The following is a 22,186-nucleotide window of genomic DNA, read 5'->3' as shown; positions in this document are numbered from 1 at the left end:
TCTATCTCAAGGGTTCCCACTGGGAGCTGTGAACGTGCCACACCTTAGAAGCAGGTATGTTCAAACGTAGTTTAGTCTTTTAAGTGTCCCGTGCAGCCCTGCTTATCGGTTATGACTCAGTCCTGTAACCCTGCCCAGCAATAAAGCGTCACATTCCACCTGCCAGCAAAGAGGAAAGGGACTTTCCTGTCCTCCACTCCCTTTTTACGGCTGCATGTCTGGTATTTACTCAGAAGTGTTTCCGGTGAAAAGTGCGCCTGAGTTCCAAATATACTGTAACTGACTCCACAGTTTTGTAATGAAATACCAATGGACTGATGGATTTTAAAGACAAGTGACAAAAATAAATGTCATTGATAAAATGACAGAAAAAACAAACAGATGAGATCGTAGAAGTATGTCAAAAAGAAACTGATATTTATTCAAATAAATACACACATGACACACAATGAAATAATTTAAATGACATGAACAGTTTGCCAGTAACACCATATTCTGGAAACAAATAAATTAACATCGTGGTTTTAGGAGTCGTTTCTTTCCGGAGAGCAAACATGAAATAGTTTTGACAGTTCGTGAGTTCAGTCCTGTGTGGTGGGGTCTGTAAAAGTGACGCTTTAGATCAGTTTCCCCGTTTCTCCGAGAACTTAATCCCGAACAATCCTTCATCTCTGGACCGGATGACCTCGTCTTCCTTTTGGTCCTCATATTATTTCTGTATGGTCCACAATGGCACTGTGGGGGATTAAAAACATGCCGTTAGTTTAAACTTAAAAAATATTTTTGCTGATTAGTACCGCGGCCGATTTTATTTTTAGCATATATGACTCATATTTTTATTCATATATTGTGGCAGCTATGTTTCATAATGTGTCTCTCACCATATTAGGAGTAGTTCACTGCCGGCGTTCCCATGGCGGCTCAGGGCGCTCTCGCCATGCGTCTTTCCTGCTGTCCCGGTGACGCACTCTCGTTGTCCTGTCTCGTTTTAAAGTCCTGGATGGCTTTTCTGTTCTGGTAATCAATCAGAGCCATGGTGATCACTGCGTTCCAGCAGTTCTCCTCTCCGGAGCACCGGAAATCGATCTCTTTATTGTCTGTGGTCACGATGGTGAAATAGACGAACTTGCCGGTGCGCTCCACGCAGTCTACTTTCTTGATGGACTGCAGTTTGAGCTCCTTGCCCTTGGAGCGCTTCTGCGTGTCGGGGTAAATGTTGAGACTGTCCGTGGTCAGGACGCACGTCTTCCTCTTCCAAAACTGGAGTAGGTTGTCGCTCCTCTTCTCCAGCTCTCCCTCCTTGAGAACCTGGCAGATCTCTGCCGCTGACATTTTCATCGTTTATGTTTGGCACGTTTGTGAACCCTCTGCTTTCCTGCTGGGTCGTCCAAGCCGCTTGTGGAAGGATCTTCTCTACAGATGCTTTGGTAATCCAGAGTGTGGTTGTGAATGAACCAAGCTACCAGAGGGCATTTATAGCACGCTCTGGCCTCAGCCCTTCCCTCTTGACGTCAGATGGTTGGAGAATGCATCAACAGTTGCCGCTGGAGTAATTCAAGGCTGTGTGTGGGTGGATGCAGGGGCGCGCGGGGGGTGGGGGTAAAGAGGAAGTCCTAACTTGAACCTAATTACACTGGCAACACGTTAATTAGTAATCCACATCCTACTGCGGAGATTAGTCTAAGTATTTGCCCAGTCTGCACCGCGTGATTCAGTCTTATATTACCAGATGTGCACACAGAGTGACTCTGGGCCATAAGTCTGACCTCTAATATCAGCTGTAATTTCAGAGGAAGTTAAGTTCTCTGTTAAGATTTAAAAATCAGCCCTTTTCCTCTTTATGACCCTAAACTGTACCAAGTAGGTTCGTGTGTTCTGGGCCGCCCTGCTCTCTGGTGATCCTTTTCAAAAAGTAATACTTAGACTAAATGTGCTTCAGTTCAGTAGTGTTTCATGTAAACTTTGCTATTCCTGTCTGTGGATGTCAAAACAAAAATAAAGCATTTTTACCTCAGGAGCAACACCAGTGAAAACATTCTGTGGTCTTTAAATGTAGAAACAGCAATTCAGTGTGAGGTGGTTAAGTTAAACTGTCTCACAAGTTAGAATCAAATGTTGGTGAGTTAGCCCACAGACTGTTGGCTTACTGTTGATTGATATATAGATGTGTGTGTGTGTAATTTTTTTTATTAGCTCATAAAACTAACTGCAAACTATATTTGAATTTAAAAATAGACATTCTCTAGTTCGGGCCTGCTTTGGGAGGTGATTCATGGTTTTGATAGTTTCATCTTGGGGTGCTGGTTACTAAAAATGAAAGCTATACCGCATGACTGATGGAATTTGATAATGTTGCTAAGGTGTGTCGGCTCTGCTATCACCGTATCTCCTGCCACTCCCAAGTTGTGCTTCTTCACCAACCGACCAGTCACATGATTGACTCCGTCCTGTTTCTTCATGTCAAAGATATTAGCAGACACTGGATACGTATCCCTGAACCCTTGGAGCCTGTGTGACTCAGCAGGAGGAGATGGTAAGGAGGCAGATGTCATCGACTGTTCCACGCAGCCTGTCCTGTCCCCTTGGGGCTTCAGCCACACCAACACAACACTGACCTCAGTTCATTCATCTCTGTGTGTGCGTGTGTGCATAACTGAAGAGACGCTTATAGCACCCACTTCAGGCTCTTCTGTGTTGACTTCTCTATCTGTCTCCCCTCAAAGACATTGTGGAAACATCTCCCCTAAAGATAAAAAATGTCATGTGTCATCACCCCTCATCACTGGGTCTCTAGCGTTGTGCAGTAAATAGTCGGGGGACCATATGGACATAAAAATGCTTTGTGTGGCCACAATTTACAAGCCTACCAAAATAAAAAGGCCTCACACATCAACGTCACCACGATCATTCAGATCTGACAACACCAAAGATGTAACTACGGCAAGAAATTTCAAACAGATCAACATCCAGTGTCTTTTACAATTGCTGCGTGAGTATATGAGGATGTTGTGGTCAGTTTAATCCTCTGACCTCAAAGAAAACAAAACTACACGTGTACCGAGTTAGCCAGCTTCTGTTTAGTGAAAAGGTTCACCAACGCCTCTTCACTTCCTTTCCTCTTCCTTTGTTTCCAGGCCTTTGCTTTATGTCTCTGAAACATACATATATGTGGGCTTTTTGTTTGATGAAGTAAAGTGGTGGAGACTCACAGGCGTGCCCAGGCAGTGACTCAGGGAGCTGCAGAGCAGCTTACTTTAGAAGAGAGAAGAGTTTGCTTGCCTAAGGTGGGCCAGGGGTTTGGGTGATGGTTTGTGGATGAGTGTGTTGTGTCAGCCTGTGTGTGTAAGGATGACTGTTTATTTTACAGCAGGGTTGGGGTATAATAAATTATGCTCAGCAGCATTATTGTAGAGCTTTTAAAGCTCTAAACTAAACTCTAAACTAAAGCCCTGAACTAGGATGGAAGCAGACATGACCATACTTAAGCACTACACAGTGTTTTCGTCACAAAAAGTGGGTTTGGTATCCCTGCAATAAACTCTCCACACAATTACACACTGCGGAGAAGAGTGAATACATTCAAAATTAACAAGCCACATACTGCGACTGCAATGCTCGAGCCCCAGCAAAACTCAAACGTGACACTGTGTTCCTTGTTTTTCAAGATTGTGGGAAAGTACAAGTATTTCTCGAGGGAACTGAGGTTTGTGACGGATCTTTGCAGGTGTGTTGTGACAACCTCAGGTTCAAATCAGTGCACCCGGTTCTTGCTGTCTCCGCAAAGACAAAACAAATCCCCCAGAGACATATGGGGAGGAAGTCAGATAATGAGAAAGCTACAACAAGGGAGGAGGGTTTTTGTCACATAATGTGGGCAAGAAGATTAAAAGAGCTTTAGGTTTATTGATCTTTTAACCTTGTTTGCTTCAGTGTCATGCAGCCTTGTAGCCACAGGCGCATGGGTGTGACAAGACAGCAGGTGGAAGGACCAGAAAGACCCAGAGTTTGGTAGTCATGTCAAGACATGAAGCTGCTGAGTTTAATGTGAGTCACAACACAATGGGGGAAAAAAAGAAATACAGACAGACTAACTGAATCCTGCTGCAACTGATTTGGACTGAAAATAAATCAGCACATGTTAGAAATCTCCATTAACAGCAGGCTGTGTTCCCTATTGTTGAACTTTAATTAGAGATGGAATAACTGAGTTATGACCACTGGAAACAAGAAGATTATTGATGCAATGATTTAAGTTAATATATCATTAATTATAATAATCTTTTTAAGCATGCATTTTTTATGTCTGCATTTCATTAAATCACGTGAGTCTGTCAGTTTGTTGTTATAAATCAGCCATGGAAACCAAAAAACTTGGCTATGTTTTGATCTTTTAACCTTTGATCTTTTAACTGCATTTCGTTGCCCTGTATCTGTGACATGTGCAATGACAATAAAGTTGAATTCTATTCTATCTGAATTTCCAAGAGCAATGAGGCATCAATTATTGGTGCTATTAGCAGTTATTAACACTAAGAACACATATTTAGAGAAGATGTACAAAGTGTTTTATCTGTTGGGTCCAGTTGGGTGTTTATCTGATGGACATGTTCTTTCTTTGCAATTGCCTGTTAACAGAAAATGGTAGCTTACAAAGTCCTTTTTAAATTTTTTTGTATATATCTGTGCATTGGTAAAGGTAAACAAGTCTTCATGCATTGCATTTGTGTGCTAGCTTGTGAAAACCTCCAACGGACGGGGAACTATACATAGTCAGCCTAACAGTGGGAACCAGTATGGATGGCTGCTTACAAGTACAGCAGAGCCCACAGGTAACAGCTGCATACTGTGACATGCTAATGTTTTGGCCTGCCGCTCGCACACACACACACATATACATACACATAGATGTACACATAATCATCCTCTTCTGCTCCTTGGTGACATGCCCTTATGATGAGACTCCAGAGCTATTTGAGGCATTGTTCTGATAAGCCCTCTGTGTGTGTGCACGGCTATGCTGGCATTCAGCAGCGTGGGAAAAAGAACAAATGGTTGATGAGGACAGCGTGCAGTCAAACACAATGTTGCACGAGGAGAACAATAAAAACAGACGTGGCTGCTGTTCGTACACATTACGCTCTCTTTATGAACTGGACAGGGTCATGGCAAAGAGTTATTATTACAGCAAGAGACTCCTTTCTGTTATAGCGGCGTTAAATAAGATGACATTTGTTATGAGTTGAGACTATATAAATGGAATTTATTTGGTCTTTTTACTCCAGCAAATGTAGGATTCATCAGATTCATCCCATTCATAAATTCAAACAGGAAGCAAAACACGTTGCACTAAATTTCCTGCTCACATATTACAAGATAAACTGGCGTGAACAATGCAGCGTAGGATAACCACATTTCCTTTATGCACATCTCATGAATGGATAAGTTTTATGAGATGCAATCTTAGGAGTCACTTTATTCTTGCCAATTTTACTCCATGAAGAATGACAGGTATGCAGGTATGCAATCCTTCTCTGTGGCAGGAGTCTAGCATTCACTCAAAGCCTGCACAGCTTCACTGCAGTTTATATGATAAACTTAGAATCTAATCTGTGGTAGGAGCCGGATATGTGAACCAGACTTGAGAGTTAAACATTTATAACTTTTGGGTTTCTGGCCTAGTGCTAAATCTGACACATGACTTTGGTTTGTTTTAAGACTTCTTTTCTTTCGAAACAATTTGATCTTGTTTTTCAAGGAAGTGCCACAGTGTAACATAATCTGTGTAAAAGCATGAGAAGATAATGAACGAGTGAGGAAATTCCATTTTACCTGGAACTAACTCATACCATATTATCATTCAGTGCAGAAGTTTTTATTGTAACAAAAAGCCAGTCACAGACGTTAACGTTCAAACCAAAACAAAAGCAAGCATGGGGCAGGATACAAATTTTACATACATTTAAATCAACCATGGCTGCATTCCTTATGTAACCTGATACCTGTTCATGTTTCCCACGTCTGACTGACGGTTTTATCCGTGCATGGAAGTTAAGGAGCGTGATTCAGGTTACAAGCGCCACACCTAGCTTGCCATTCATTTGACGACCCATTCACAAATCCCCACGGAGGAGCGCAGCCCTGTTGCTGTGCTGTAACTGGGCGTGAGGCTTTCTTTCCCAGACATACCAAGTAAAAATGTGATAATGCAATAAAAGCAGAGCAGATTAGCTTGGTTATAATGGCCATTGATTGCAATCTAACTTAAGCACACACAGATAAATGTAATTATGCCTTTAATGTGAGAGATTGTGCAGAGCTTTCTGATAATCAGCTGCATTAAATTTGGTCCTTGACATTATTTTTTTCCTCTCCATTCTATCTGATGCTTCTTTGTTTTATTCTGTGTGGTCTTGCTTTGTGGACAGCTTGGGTTTGTGTCCTTGCCGAGTCTTTTTTCTATTAGAGCTTCTCCCCACGCTGCCATTCTGCTCTTCCTCCCACAATGACAGAGATATGCCAGTCAGGTACCAGACATGCTGGGATAAACTCCAAAATAAAACAAACAAAAAGAGAGAAAAATGGTTGTATTTTGGCCAACAGCTGTCAACCCCCCCCCCAGTTCCGTCACCTGACGCCCACATATGACACTCAAACACAAAGCAGCATTGTGAAGCCTAGGTTGATGTGTTACTCACAGCCATGTTTAGTCTTGCTCTGGGAGGAGAGTGTGCCCCTCTCTCGTCCCTTTAAATGATGGCCTGCCTGAACAGTTTCCCATGAGTCCTCTGTGCAGTGTGTGTGTGGCAGGCCTTGATTCTGGATTGCAGGTGTTGTCGGTTGGCACTTTGCATGTTTTGTGTTGACTCATTTCCAGATCCTTGATTTGGTTTGCACACATTATTGCCCCTTAAGTTTCTGCCTTAAATTTAGTCTTTTCTTTCTTTCTTTCTTTCTTTCTTTCTCCTCTACTTGTGATAACCCACATAGATTCATTCCTTGATGTCTCGTGTTTGATTGCAACCTCTACTTGATGTTATTGCTTTGTCTCAACCTCTGTAAACTTTTGGATTTTTGTGTTTTTGGCAGCTCCTCTTCTGTTCTAGCTGTGATTGTATGACCTGTAGTTGTGTTTTAAACTTTACATTTTTACACTGAATGCATTTTCTGATCGTGGGCCTTAATGACAAGATTGAATATCCACTATCTTTATAACTCAGCTCTCTCGCTGATGATTGAGCTTTTTTCTGCCAAATTCACAAGTTATCCATTGAAAAGCTGGTTTTGTGACACTGGGTGTATTTGAAGTTGCAGGGTTACTGTGTAAACTTGTAAGGTGATTTCCATGATTGAAGATTGAATGTCAAAAAAGGTATAATGTCGCAATGTTAGCTTAGCAACCTAATAGTCACTATTTACCACTAAAAAAGTGGTGACCATCCACGGTCATCCAGTAACAAGGACAAAAAGTTAATGAGAGTTTCAAAGATGTCTCTGATTATATCTTTGTCTGTACTGAGAGTGTGCAACACCACCAATAACATCAGATCTAAGAGGAAATGGGCTCTTTTATCAAGGCTCCAGTTCAGCTCATTCATTTTTTAACACCAACCCAGCACCACCAGCATAAAGCGCCTTTCTAATACCTTGTTTCACTCTCTCTCTCTGAAACTCAGGCTGGCTCACATCACTTCCGAATAAGAGAGGACGACACAGAACACTCCACACAGACAACCTTGTTCAGGCACACTTGTATGTGTGCTCACGTACACGTAGGAACGCTGCCAGTACCACCTTGAGGCCAAGAGTGGGACGTTAGGTGCAGCTGCAGCTCAGAGTCAGACTGGAAGAAGACTGCACCCTTTTCCCTTCAGCTAGATGATGAGGACACGACGGCAGGAGGTGTCAGAATAATCTGAATGCTCCTCTTTGTTCTACGGCTGCTAACATGCGCAACTATCTCCCTCCCTCAGAGCTCTCTAAAAGGATTTCTCTGTATTTGTTTACTGTTAAGAAGTTAACCATCCTCTCAGTCCTCCTATCAATGTACTGTATGAATATGTGATTAAACAATAAACAGCAAAGCGGCAGTAAGCTGATGAACCTTCACTGTAGCTTGAAAAGCTACATTTACCTTGGCTACCATTTTTAGATTCAAAAGTTACTTTTTATTGTTAAGTAACAATAAAATCTGCAGCCATCATGACTCCAGTGTGGAGTTCCACCTCCCTGGTCTAGTTCATGAAAATGCAGAAACAAATGGACTCCTTGTTACAGTGAGGCGATCCTCAAACCCCCACGCAGCAGTCTCAGTATGAATAATGTCTTGTTCACAGGTCTTGAGAGCAAAATCCCCAAAGTTACAGTAGAGACTTCAGTCTGTGGTTTGTCTGCTTTGAAGGATGGAGAGATCTGAATTCACATCTTATTCCCTTCATGCATTTATTTTAGCACCTTTTTGTCATCTTGGTGTAATCCAAAATGTTTTCCTGCCGTCTCACGTTGTCGCTTTTATGCCCCGACGAAGAGAGGCATAAACACACATAGCTGTAAGTGTTGTTGGATGAGTTGACAGGATAAGAAAGCACCCATGTCAGCACCGTGTTGATATTCTCCTCCAGAAACTTCAGAGTCCTCAGCCATTATCACCCACAATGCATCACAAGGATTTCTCAAAGGAGTGTGCATGCTTTCTCTATCTGCAAGACAGAATTCCACACTAAGTGGTTGCCTTTCTTGAGGTTGGACAGACTGAAACCAAAATTCCTGCAGCCTGGATACCAAACTGCTCTAACATTGTCACTATGGTGTTTGTGATGGACAAAAGGCTCAGCTGATTTGCTCATGTAGAGACTGCAACTGCATGCGCTGCTCAGAGCTTTAGTCAATCATTTGCAAATCATCACCTGATGTGTTTTTAACAGCATGTGCATTCACCTGAGAAAAAATACCAGAGCACATAAAGCACTCCACAGCAACACCGGGTAGGACATACAACAGAGCAGCTTCAGTAGCAGGAGACAAAGTGCTTTGCTCTCCAGGGACATTTTTAATATGTCACGAGGAACCTGTGTGCCGCATGTCAAATTTAGGATGTGTCGGTCACATTAGTACCAAGGAATTTTGCACCACTCTTCTTTATATTGTTTCAGTTAATTTCGATTTGTGGGGATTTATTCATGCACAGCATTTCAGTTGACTTCTGGACCTTGGGCCACCGCAACACGTTGATTCTTTGCTTTTCAAGCTACTCCGTTGTAGATTTGCCGATATGGGATTAAGCCCAGCTTTAACCGTCAAACAGATGGCTTCACCTTGAGTTCATGGTCGTCACGACTGAGAGGTGTTCAGATCCTGTGGCTCTAAAACAAACCCAAACCATCACCCCACCAACAGCATGTTGATATGACTTTTAGCGTTCCCTGAAGGTAGCACTGTGTATTGTCTCATCTGTACAATAACTTGAGAAGGGTGTCATGCTGTAGAGATTTCTCATGGTAATTCTTCCTAGCAAGCCATACTTGCTCAGTATTTTTCTGACTATTATAATATGTCTGTAAAGGCCTGTAGAGTCTGAGATGTAGCTGTTGAGGTTTTTGAACTTTCTCTGAGCACTGCATGATTTGACCTTGCAGTTAATCTACTGGGATGTTCACTCATGCAAAAAAAAAGAAAAAGAAAAAAAAAAGGCTAGTCTTGAATGCTTTCCACATGTGAATAATCTTTTGCACCGTGAACTTTCCAAATTGTTTGCAAATTTCCTTTCCTCCTCCTGATCGTAACGCATCACAATCTTCCACATGAGCAAACCCCCAAACACTTGCTTATAACTCAAAGTGCATTTGATTATCAGCACCTGATCCTCTTAATTCCTAGACAAAATAAAAAAAGTGGGTTACCTGTGGCAGCTCGGTGGCACGGTGGTTAGCACTGTTGCCGCACAGCAAGAAGGTCCTGAGTTCAATTCCAACACCAGGCCGGGGTCTTTCTGTGTGGAGTTTGCATGTTCTCCCCGTGTTTGCGTGGGTTCCCTCTGGGTACTCCGGCTTCCTCCCACCGTCCAAAGACATGCAGCTTGTGGGGATAGGTTAATTGGATAATCCAAATTGTCACTAGGTGTGAATGAATGTGAGTGCGAATGGTTGTCTGTCCCTGTGTGTTGGCCCTGCGACAGACTGGCGACCTGTCCAGGGTGTACCCCGTCTCTCGCCCTATGACAGCTGGGATAGGCTCCAGCGCCCCCCGCGACCCTGAAAAGGATAAGCGGAAGCGAATGGATGGATGGATGGATGGATGGATTACCTGTGTTCCTGGCTAAACCAACACAAAACACAAACACACAAAGGACAACGAATTTGCATTTCCATGTCGCACAACTTTAATAGAATATTTTAACTAACTGTACAAATTGAAAAGAAATATTACGCAAGTAACAAATTGTGAATAAGAACCAGTTAAGGCCATTGCTAGCACACGGTCCAATGCAGTAGATCTGAAGATGTCAACCGTGGCTCTGAGATCTGTCTAACAAGATCAACAATCTTTTTTAAAAAGAGGGAGAGAGGGGTGGATAATATTTTGCTGTCAAGTCCTTTGATGATCAGTCATCAGGCACAAGCGCCCAAAACAAATGGCCAAAATCCCAGTGAAGTATATAAAATACATTGGCACCTTCTCCCATTTGTTTTCCCACTTTCTACTGATTCAATAAGTAGACAATAACAAATACTTATATATTCTGAAACAACTTTAAATGCTGAATTAGATTACACTGTGTTAACGACAATTGGCAAACAATTTAATGAACCAGAACAGCGTCTTTCATTTTGGCTTCTTGGCAACAGGATTTACATTTTATCCACACTTTGTGTCCCAACGCTGACTCTAAATGACACTTGTTTAGCGTAAGATACATACCAGAGGTGCCATCTTATAAAACAGCTACAAAAAGCCTAGGGATTGGCCACTGCTTAACTCTGTCATTTGTGAGGAGAATATTCAGACTGGATGTGAGGCCTGGGCTGGGGGGGAAATTCAAGATTCTTTCAAGTTTTGTCTTTCATGTCAAACATTGTAATTTAAAAAAGTACTCTCACCAAGCTGTTAAAACAAGAGCAAGGAGCATTTCAGGGGTGACTGAAGAAAATGGAAATATATAACCACATGCTTGTCTCGTGATTGTAGTTAGTGTGCTCAGTGTAAATGCTTGTTTACTCCACTACATCCGAACAGAAGAGAGCACTATCAATGCAGAACATGAATCTTCAGTCTGAACATGTTTTTTAAAAAAAAACAAAAAACAAAAAAATAAACGACAACAAAACAAACAAAAAAAAAATTGGCAGTATTCACGTTTTGTTAACCTGCTATGCTCAAATAAGCTTTGAGCCTATAACTGCAGATGGGCCTAAAGCGTTCCCCAAAATGCACCGTATCACATAGCTGCATGACACCAGAATAAATAGTCCAATGACATGACAATGAACATTTAAAAAAAGTAAATTAAATTGTATGTCTCTTAAAAAACACTAAACAAATGATAACAACCCCAGTGAAAGATTAAGTCAAACTTGTTCAGCAGTTTCCTGGTAAACTCACATCGTGTTGGTGTTTAAAAAACCCTGAGTAACTGACCGATTTCCATGAAAACTAAAGTTTGGGATCCAATCCTTTTTTGCTTATTTTTAAACTCTTTCATCTAATAATGCTCTGAGTTTTGCAGTAGTAACCTACTCCACATTATTAAAGACAACTGTTCCTATATGATACCATGGCAATTTACATAGAGTCAAGTCACTTTATGCTTTGGGCTGAAATGAATCCAAATAAACGGGACGAGATGGGCGCAAGACAAAAGAAAAAGAAGTCATGCACATAGTAAAAAACGCAGTTTGGTTTGCGTTCTATTGCGTTCAGGTAAGAGTTTGTAAAAAGGCGGAGCCTGTACAAGTAGTAGGACTTGCTGATTGGTTAACAACTGATTTGATGGACAGCAGGTCTCCACCTCCCCTGATCACCAAGGTTACTGCTGTTTGCACTCAGCCGGCTGGGGCTGTTCTTTCTGCAAGGAACAAAGACGAAAAAGAAAAAAAATGAAACGAGACAGGCAATGAAACTGCTCAACATCAGCTAGCTAGAAAGCAACTGCTCAAGAAAGAAAGCACCTTGTTTGGTACAGCAAAGGGAGGATTGTTAGAAACCTGGAATGGGTCTAAAGCAAGAAATGTAAATAGATGGAAACCAGCATGACTAAGAACAGAAGCGATCTACTCAATATGTAAACTGGGGGTCCTAAAGAGGTGGGAATGTTAACAAAAATTAAAGAGGTAAAGAAGAAAAGGAAAGCAAGAATAAACCAAAGCCACTGGACGAGCGAGTGTGATGTATGTGGGACGCCATCCTAATTTCTCCCTTACCTAGAAATGCATGGGGTGAGAATGTTTGATTATGCCTGTAAGGGAGAGGGGGTAATCCAGGGGAGGGAGAGACAACAGTATGAAGTTAAAACATTACATTAAAAAAAAATAAATGACAAAAAAAGCAGTGAAACATTGCTATTAATGAGCACCATGAAGCAAAAAACAATGGGTGATGAGGTGGTATCCGGGAATGGGAAAAAAGATAAAATAAAATTTAAAGACAAATTTATAAAAATAACACTACTAACTTATTACATGTTTTCAGGACACATTGTTTATGTGTTTATGTGATAGTCCAGTGTGATGGAGGAAGTATGGAGTATAGTGATCTTAACTACACCATCTGTTATCACGTGATTTTTAAAAAAAATTTAAATCCGATAGCCTGAAAGAAATGAGACGTAACCTGTATGAACAGGTCACTCAATCAGCAGTTTTCCAGCACAGGACATTATACAACTGCACTGCAGTGAACAGATGACTCAAGAGAAAGTAATGGTCTCCTAAAACAGCTACTTGAAATATTGAGATCTTGAGGCTCTGGTGATAAAATATATAACCAGTGTCTCCTATATAACCAGAGCTTCCCCAAAGCAGTCTAACAACATTGAGATTGTTAGGGCTTGAAATTGAAGCCAAATCCTGACAGTCAGGTTTGTGCAGCCTGTGCATTTACAAGAGAAAATTAGAAACCAAAGTCAAGGAACTGTCATATTGTTTTTTTAAGGCGACTGTTTACATAACAGGACATTGACACTCTGCTAAAGTAACTCTCAGCAGGACTGCAACACAGCTACAGATGGAAAAAGGATCCAAAGAACTCTGCTTTCTTCACTTAGTAAAAATGCTAAAAACATAATAAGAATAGCTTTGCTATTGTGTGCATTACAAATTGGAGGCACAAAATTAGAGGTTCCTTTAATCCTGCAGGAGTTTGCGGACCCTCATTAAGAACAGAGTAAACGACACTACTTTACATGAACATAACAGTGATCAAGCTGGTGCAAATCCCACACATAAGCTTGTTTCTACCACTGACAAAACATTTTACCATCCATATGCCAAACTTATGGGATATATCAAAACTTTGACTTACTAAATTAAACTTTTGAGGACCTAACGGTTCAAATTGTGATAATTTACAATGATAGGGAAGGAAGTGTAGGGTGCAAACCGACCTTGGGATCAAAGTCTCCCTCATCATCATCGTCATCACCTTCCTCATCTTGTTCCTTAGACACAAACAGAAAAATGACACTTAAACATGCAAGAAATACTTAAGAAAATGTCACATTTATAGTAACTAGTATCATTTAAATGTTTTGAGGTGGTACACTTTAATCCCTGTGTGAAAGTCAGGGGCATTTCTTAAGATTTCAAGTGTTTGTCAGTGAACAAATAATTACCTCCTCTTCTCCCTCCTCCAGCTCCTCCTCTTCAAACTACAAAAACAAAGAAGGGGAAAAAAACCAAAGCATCAAAGTCAGTCTGCAAATATCCAACTTGTGGCTTCAGTTTTTTATATGGTCGTGTATGAAAGTGCATGCGTCTGAGGCAAAAACTCACGCTCTCGTCATCTTCCAGGGCCTCTCCAGTGAAATACAGCACTGCTCTGGGAACTATTCTTTCACGGAAGAAATGACCAATCTCAAAGTCTGTGGCTAGGGTGAACTCAGAGTCTTCATCCTATAAAACAAGAATAGAATAGAGCGTTATCACACAAATCTGACAGATTGAACAGAATGTAATACCTAAGAAATGGTGCAATAATGCCTTTATGAAGAACATTTCAGCAACATTATACTCACCATTTCTCCATCTGGTGGAGCTGCAAAGAAAAAAAATGTATATTAACACACTGAATCAAAGCGATGACAGAAAGGATTTAAACGGGACGAGAGGGTAAAAATAAGATTCATTAAAACAAAGGCCAATATCAATGGAAAGATTTATGGGATTAGCTGAATTTCACATAAGGTATGAAGACCCAGTAGGTTATCAATGACATCACAAAGCGAGGTTATCATACACAGGAAGTGACAGCCCATGAGCAAACACTTGTGCTCCACCACGCTGACTAAAAGCGACATCATCTGATCCTTCCTGTTCTTTGAACAATTCTGTATTAGAGGAAACTGAGACGTTACACTTATGAGGCTGTGCCCACACTGGTCAGTGTTATGTACATCTGAGTGGTCAAGTTTTATAGTACATTATTATTTGCAAATTTTGTACCTGTCAGGTCAATATTATCATGTTTACATGACAGATGATTTTTTACAAGTTTAACAGCAGAACCCCAACAGTCTTACACTTTAAGATTTACAACTAGCAGTGCTAGTCTTGGAAGGAAAATAGAAATTTATCCAGAGATTTTTAGTGAAGCATGCGATTTAAGCGCAACAGTATTTTTGGTATATAAGACTATGCATGTAGGGCTGCAATGAATCATCAAGTAATTTGATTATAACAAATTTGACACAAATTCTTTCCTTCGATGTTTCGTTTAATGCATAGCTCTGTAGCGCGTCAATGTGTTAAACGCAAATGGGAGCTTTTTACCCATATGTACAACTAAAAACAAACCTGCAATACAAACTTATTGAGAAGCAGCGTGTGAATAAAAAAAAAAAAAAACTTTTACAACATTAGGTCAAACAACCTCCAGTTTTTAACAAAAATACCAATAACACAACATCAGCAGTGATGATGACATTGACCCAATTTAACGGAATCTCTTTACACAATGCAAAGAGCAAAGAGGCAGAGCCGTTACAGAGACGGTGAGCTCAGGGTGAGCAAAAGAAAATGTGTTTCTAGCGTCCAAAACAGCAGCGGTGTTTCTGTGATCACCATTAAAAGCAGTACTAGGAAAAAAAAGCTAGCAGGAGTCCTTCATCAAAGCACCTGATCAACAAACTCTGATGTGAAGAAAGGCAAACTTTGTAGCTGTTCCATCCACCACCATCTGTTTAACACAGCGAGAAATCCACAGAAAATATTACATTTTTATGATTTATATCATTGTCAGGACGATAAATGTCTTATATCGGGATATGAGATTTTGGTCATATCGCACAGCCCTACTTGGACTGTTTGAGATTATTTATATATATTTTTTATTTATTTTTCTTTAAAAAATAAAATTTCTGTATAGCATGTATACAATCAAAGGGTTTAGTTGTTCTTATTGACCTGTGCTTTATCTCTTTATTATAATATTTATTATTGCACATTACTGAGACAAAAGTACTTCTTATCCAATTACTCAATAAATTACTTGATTACTAAAATAATTAATAGCTGCAGCACTATATTCATGACACTTGGCATAGTTCAGGTCTGCTTATAAAGAAGTCCCACACGCACGCGCACACAAAACGACAGTGTAACTACTGAGAATAAGCTTCCTCCTAGGGCAGATGGAGATATCAAGCTTTATATTAAAAGTTGTATTTATGACATGCAAAACTACATGTATAGTCAAAAGCCAACATTTTCTCTGGCAACTATTTACCAATAAAAATTTTCAAGAAATCAAAATCTTGATATGTCAATGAGGTGCACAGCAGGTAAGTCACATGCAGCATTTGTGCATGTTCACATGAGCTTTGAATGATAGCCTATCTACTAATGGCCATTCTGGCCAAAGAGCTGCACACCCAAGCACACTTGACAAGGAGGTATTTATATCCACTAGTCATACACCAAGACTATGACTGAACCAGTAGGGCAAACATTGGTGCAGCCAACGAGTAATCAGGTCACCTCCTCAAAGTCAGAATAAGTCCAGGCATGTCAGACAGGTAAGCTGTCTATACAGGAAAGACGACACAGTCATTGAAGGTGTATCCTGCCCTGACTTAATGATCTTTTGAATAAGAATATCAAGATTTTTTTCAAGATTTGCCTAACTGACACTTTATTATTCACCTGATGTTTATTCAACTGAAACTGACCTGCCTCGTTTTTAAATGAGGCAACTGTTTCAATAAGGTTGCCTAATATCAGAATGGTTTGATTTGTTCATTTAAATTAAATTAACACCAAATTAATTTAAACTCAGTAAGCTAAATGCCTTAAAAAAAGAACCTATGGTACTCGGAATACAGTTAATATTGTTTAAAGAACCTAGAGTGCCAGCTCTGTTAAAATTAGTTATAAATAATAACATCAATAAACTACATGATGTCATTAAAAGGTGGTGGTTACCTTAAACCTAAAATTTTTAATTATCTCTTTATCAGTCATTAAAGTCACTGTTTAGCATCACAGTAACAAGCCTTTCAAGCTGGAAAATAATGGTAAAACCAAAGTTTATAAAAGTCCCAAAGCTGACTAATGAACAGCAGCAACAGCTACACTGACTGATACACCTACTCATGGCACTGTCTGAACAATTTCAAAAAGTGATTCTGCTGCCACCTGCTGTTCTCTTTAGTTGAATACATGATTAACAGCTCATATTATGTGCTTACATATTTTTTAAACTACCTGCATGTAAACAGATGCTACCAGCCCATTAAGTGTACCCATTTCTTGCAACATAAGCAAATTTCTGAGTGGAGGTTTGGCAGATCTGTACACAGTTCTCAACTTGTGGGGTTTTTTTTGGGGTTTTTTTTAATTTAAAGAGAGAAGTATCTTTGAGAGTTCCTGAGAAATCCCAAACATTATGCGTGTCTGTGTGCTCTCACCTTTAACAGGATTAAAGAAGTTGAAGAAGGAGTCATTGGGGAGCTGTTTGGTAACAGTGCGGACAGTGCCACGCCCTTTATGCTTCTGCTTCTTCTTAATGGTTTTCACTGTCACGTCCTTCCCCTTGTGCCAATCTATCTGACAGCTAGAGAGAGGAAGTATAAAAAAGTGAGAGGCGGCAAAAAGCAAATATGCAAGAAAAAGGCAGAAGTTGGAAGGCCTGCTAAGAAGAGGATGATATGTGGGATGCAGAAACAGATTTATATAGAAAATACAAAAAAAATAAATAAATACTGCACAAACCACACATCTATTTCTGAGTTAAAACTTAACATCACATGTTTACCACAGTTTGACAACCATATGTATTAAGCTCTGGTTCTCACCCCTCACAGTCAATGATCTCTGGTCCTTCAAATGAGAAAGGATCTGAGGGATCAGGCTCTGACTTCATCTTGTAGACCTTAGTGAGAACTGCATTGTTGAAGTAACCATTGGGCTCAAAGTGGAACCCTAATGTAAAACTCTAAGAAGGAACAAAAGGATAATTTAACACAACGACTTAAATCTTGCCCAAGTAACTAATGATAATCGACCATAATTACAGTCACTGGCAGACACTGACCATTGGCTCTCCAGGCTCAGAAAACTTGACTTGAATATCTTTCAGGTGTTTTAGGATGGGCTCATCATGCTCCTGTCACGAGATTAACAGACAAGTCAAGTACTATTCATAAAGTAAGTGAAAAGGGAGAAGAGGATCATCAGTCACTGAAATGTACCTGTAGCATGTCACTAAGCATGTCCACACTCTTGAATATAGTGAGCCAAAACTCAGGGATGCCTTTTGGGTCTTCTTCTGGTGTGGCTTCCTCTTTCTTTGCATCCTCAATAGCAGCTTTTTCCTTTACTTCCTCCTGTAAGGAGTTGACAGAGCGATAATCAACACTCACTGTTCACAAAAATCTATATTCAGTCGAACTAAGATCATGATTTATTACCAAATTATCAGACAGTTCACACTGCAGCAAGATTACATTAAAATGTGGTATCAGGTTCTAAAGGAAAATCAAATTTGTACTTACAGCTAGCTCCTCCTCTTCGTCTCTGTCACTCTGCCACTCACACTCCTCATCTGTGGGTTCCACTGTTCCTGTGACGATATCTCGTCTCTGTGATAGACATTATGGTGAAGTTAAACATTTTTAACAGAATTTTCAATATATTGATGAAATATAACTATGCAGGCAAACGTTAATTTGGCAAGCGTGGATTATTTTCAGCTTGCAGACTGACACCAACACCATTTGAGAGAGAGACTGACACACACTCACACGACATGCACACAGGACAGGTGCAGCAGGATTACAGCTGCCAGTCTCCAGCGTGATTAAGAATGGCAGACTTCTTGTCCCTATCTCTGGAAATAGCCTTGACTGACAAAGGACAGTCGACTACTTGGTGCAGCAGTTTTCAATTTAGCACAATGGATGCAGCCTTGCTGACCTCTGATTAGGCCAGAGACATACTTAAACACCCATTCGTATAGGAAACACCACAAGTGATCCTTACAGATTTGTTCAGTTTTATATTTAAAGCTAGCATTTACTCTGTTTGCATTAACACATAAAGAGTAAACGAAAATATCTGCCTAGTGTTACGTAAAATAACTTTAAGGAAATGTGTTAATAAAAACAAAATCTGTTGTACCTTGTCAAACAGTGGCTGATAGAGAGCAGCATATTTCCTCTCAAGCTCATGAACCTCCTCATAGAATTTAGCCTCTATGTTAGCACATTGCACCTGTAGTCTTTTCAAGGCATGCACTCGCCTCTTCACTGCTTTGGGAAGCATGCTATAAGGGAAGAGAAACATAACAAAGGGTCATTAGAAAATGATGAAGGAAAATGTCTTACAAGAAAAAATGTAATCCTAAACATTTGTTGAGAGTCTACAACAAACTAAATCATGTTTTTGTTTTTAGGAGATTAAACAGGGATTTTATTTATATGTACTGCATAAAAAAAACAAAAAAAAACCAACTATCAGCTGTAGGAAATTACTCAATAGTGTCAGTTATCAAATTCATCTGCTGACTGGAGCAAGCCAACAATCCAAAAACTCGCTTTGTTGTACATGTGAAAGGTTTTGTTTTATGCCATGCATAACAGCAGAATAGTTCACTGTACTGAATAATTTCATATGATTTTACATTAGTGATTCTGCATTTTTGAGCATGCTGTCGAAATGGAAATTTAAGTAATTTGCAAACTTTTGGCTCCTTAGTGTCAAATGCCAAGAAAAATGTCAATGAGATATGTTCTGTGCCACACAAAGGTCAATGCAAGGGGGAAATAAATCTTCAAGAATTATTTAGTTACAATTAGCCTTAATGTTTTAAAAGTTGCAATTCTCTTGAATTGACATCTACAACGCTCAATGATGTGAACAATAAATTTTAATCATGAGTGTTTTCATTTTCAGCATATCTAAAAACGTAATCGAATCACAGTTCAGTTGCACTGACCTTTCCAAGAAGTGGAAGCTGACAGGTCTGTCCACCTGCCCACTTGGATTTTGCATCCCTTGATCCCCTTTACCTGCCAAACCAGCATACAACATTAGTAGAGATGTTCATCTCAAAACTATGATAACAAAAATGTGTATTAAATGTAATTACATGTAATATTACTTTAATATTTAGCCAATTGCAACCTTGTTGTATACAATATAAGGTAAACCAATCAATAAAACAACAGTCAACAAATACTGTGAAATAATGGACTAGTTAACATCCCTAGCCCTTGTCTTGGAATAAAGCAGTTACTAGCAATATAAAACCATGTTTGATATGGTTTTATAGTAACAGCTTAAAAAAGTCCACAGACAGCCAGAGAGAGAGAGCCAACCTCTCCACTCTCCTATTTTATTTGTTTATGTCTTATGCTTTTATGAAACTTCTTGCTTTTATGTAAAAGCAAGAAGCAAACTTCTTGCTTTTATGTTGCTTTTATTCTACTGTGTACAGCGACCTTGAGTGTTTTGAAAGGCACTTTCAAATAAAATGTATTATTATTATTAGCCAAAACCTTAAGCCCGTTAAGAGAAATGTTATAGTCAATGGTAATAAAGGCAGTACAGAGGTCAAACAATGACAACAATGCCCTACATTAGATCCCATTAGAAGATCATTTTAGATCTTCAAAGGGGAAATCTCAGTGGAGTGCTGATTTGGAAAAAGCTCATGAAAAGGACATTTGTAATATGCATAATGAGGATCTGATTTCATTTTTCACAACTTTTTCTAACAATTTGCCAACAAATTGCATATTTGAAGTAATAATTGCTGGAAGAGCTGGCATTAAGACTTTTTTTTTTCCACTGAGTAATGGAAAAACTTACTAAACATACATACCTTTAACAACCAACAGGTACAGAGTCAAATCAAGTAAACAAATCTCATCAGATGCATTACTTTAACGTGGCCAGTGGGAAAAATATAAAAATTATTTTTACCTTTATTGGCTTCCATGACCAAGTGTCAGCTCCTCCCTCTGTTTAGAAGTATATGAGATTATATAAGCCATGTAATCATCGTCAGCAATTAAAGTGAGTAAGTAACTTATGGAAGTAACACCAAAGTGAATGATGAATACTGTCAATTGTATCTCATCAGTGAGTCCTTGTAAATTAGAGAAGCTACTGAACTGCCAAAAATAACCTGCGCTGAAGGCTTATAATTAAAACCGATGCAGAAGAGTGACAGGCAGACCAGCTGAGCTAACTTTCACCGATCTACAGCAACAGCAGTGTTGAGCAAGCGCAGGCCGATGACGCATTGACATGCTAACAGCAGCTGGGCTAAGCTATGTCAACCAAAGTTAGCATCTCTCCATTTTTAACAAGTGTAAAATGACCAGCGCTGGTTATGGCCATCAGGGAACCTCTGGGCAACATCTAATGAAAGTGGACGCTAACATCACCTCACGTACAAACACATAGGTGTAATCACTTAGTATGGGCGTGCCAAAGATCTGACAGCAGCTAACCGGGTCAGCCAGCTAGGTAGCAAGAAACTACCAGCCAACGTGCTAAGAACAATGCTTGGGCGAGGACAAAGTGTAAGGGTTACTATTTTAGACTGTCGCCAGTTGGCTGAAGACAATCAGAATGGGGAGGCAGAGCAGCAGTGCTGTACAATTCCATTATGTATCTCGACGGATAACGGTACAACAGCTAGCCACTACCGACCGCATTGACAAGCTAATACCACCTAGCTTCGGCTAGCTCGCGCGTGAATTAAAAACACCAGTCAGACAAAAGTACCGTGAAGACAGTTTACCGGCGGTCCGCCGGGCTCATTAGATAACTCCGGCTGCAAAAGTAATACTCCAACATGGAAACATATGCTAAAATTAATGACAAATCTTTGCTTACTGACTGTTTCAGCAGTCTTACCTCTATATGAGCGGAATCTCGCCAGGCGCGTCGCTCACGCGTATTCGCTTCAATCCGCACGCCCGAGCGACACACATGCTCCAGCTTCTTGGATTCTGATTGGACAGCCGGCGAGAGCGAGCTTGGTGCTACATTTAAGCACTGCGTTGCAAAAATGTCATTTTTGGTAACACCGATCACTTATCTACCTTCACTTGTGCTTCAGTCATCCTGGGTTTCTTAAACAAAGAAGTGTTTTCATGATTACTATGTAATATAATTCTAGAAACCCCTATCAGGGTTTGATAAAAACATAAACAAACAAACAAACAAGCATTTCTTGAGAGTACATCTTGTGTACGTGCAACACAAACGCACATTTCTTTCTTTCCTTTCCACATTTCATACCAAAAGACTTGTTTTCTTGTCAGAACAGTGTCATCATCTTCTGTGCACATTTGTATGTATGTATGGGGAAGTTAAGCATGCTCACAGGATCATTACTTTTAAAAATGCAAATGTTCTTGCATGCACAAGTTCTTATCTTGCACCCAGAAGATAACAGCTTGTGGAACAATGAATATAAGATTTGCATGAAAACTCCTATACATAGTGTCCAGCCTGCAGATGTTTCA

General features: G+C 40.0%; 2 protein-coding genes across 5 annotated transcripts; both read right to left on the bottom strand.

Moving 5' to 3' along the window:
• Positions 1-396: 396 nt before the first annotated feature.
• phlda2 (pleckstrin homology-like domain, family A, member 2) lies at positions 397-1,475 on the bottom strand. The gene is made up of 2 exons (XM_080874632.1): positions 882-1,475; positions 397-735 (listed from the first exon to the last, which is right to left on the bottom strand). The coding sequence occupies exon 1, from the start codon at positions 1,336-1,338 to the stop codon at positions 922-924; it is 417 nt and encodes a 138-aa protein (XP_080730758.1). The 5' UTR covers positions 1,339-1,475; the 3' UTR covers positions 397-735; positions 882-921.
• Positions 1,476-10,351: 8,876 nt separating this feature from the next.
• Positions 10,352-21,677, bottom strand: nap1l4a (nucleosome assembly protein 1-like 4a). Of its 4 annotated transcripts, XM_080873033.1 has the most exons (15): positions 21,573-21,677; positions 20,631-20,668; positions 19,642-19,714; positions 18,825-18,969; positions 18,200-18,286; positions 17,897-18,031; positions 17,740-17,811; positions 17,501-17,640; positions 17,114-17,259; positions 14,225-14,244; positions 13,983-14,102; positions 13,823-13,858; positions 13,595-13,648; positions 12,414-12,448; positions 10,352-12,058 (listed from the first exon to the last, which is right to left on the bottom strand). In XM_080873033.1, the coding sequence occupies exons 2-14, from the start codon at positions 20,644-20,646 to the stop codon at positions 12,443-12,445; spliced, it is 1,050 nt and encodes a 349-aa protein (XP_080729159.1). In that variant the 5' UTR covers positions 20,647-20,668; positions 21,573-21,677; the 3' UTR covers positions 10,352-12,058; positions 12,414-12,442. The 4 variants fall into 4 exon arrangements, with proteins under 4 accessions (XP_080729159.1, XP_080729156.1, XP_080729157.1 ...); XM_080873030.1 differs by lacking the exon at positions 12,414-12,448; XM_080873031.1 differs by lacking the exons at positions 12,414-12,448; positions 21,573-21,677 and adding an exon at positions 21,457-21,548.
• Between the last annotated feature and the right edge of the window lie 509 nt (positions 21,678-22,186).

This window comes from Rhamphochromis sp. 'chilingali' (genome assembly GCF_963969265.1).
Source record: "Rhamphochromis sp. 'chilingali' genome assembly, chromosome: 2".
NCBI lineage: Eukaryota > Metazoa > Chordata > Actinopteri > Cichliformes > Cichlidae > Rhamphochromis > Rhamphochromis sp. 'chilingali'.
This window is presented reverse-complemented; position numbering and strand designations above follow the sequence as displayed.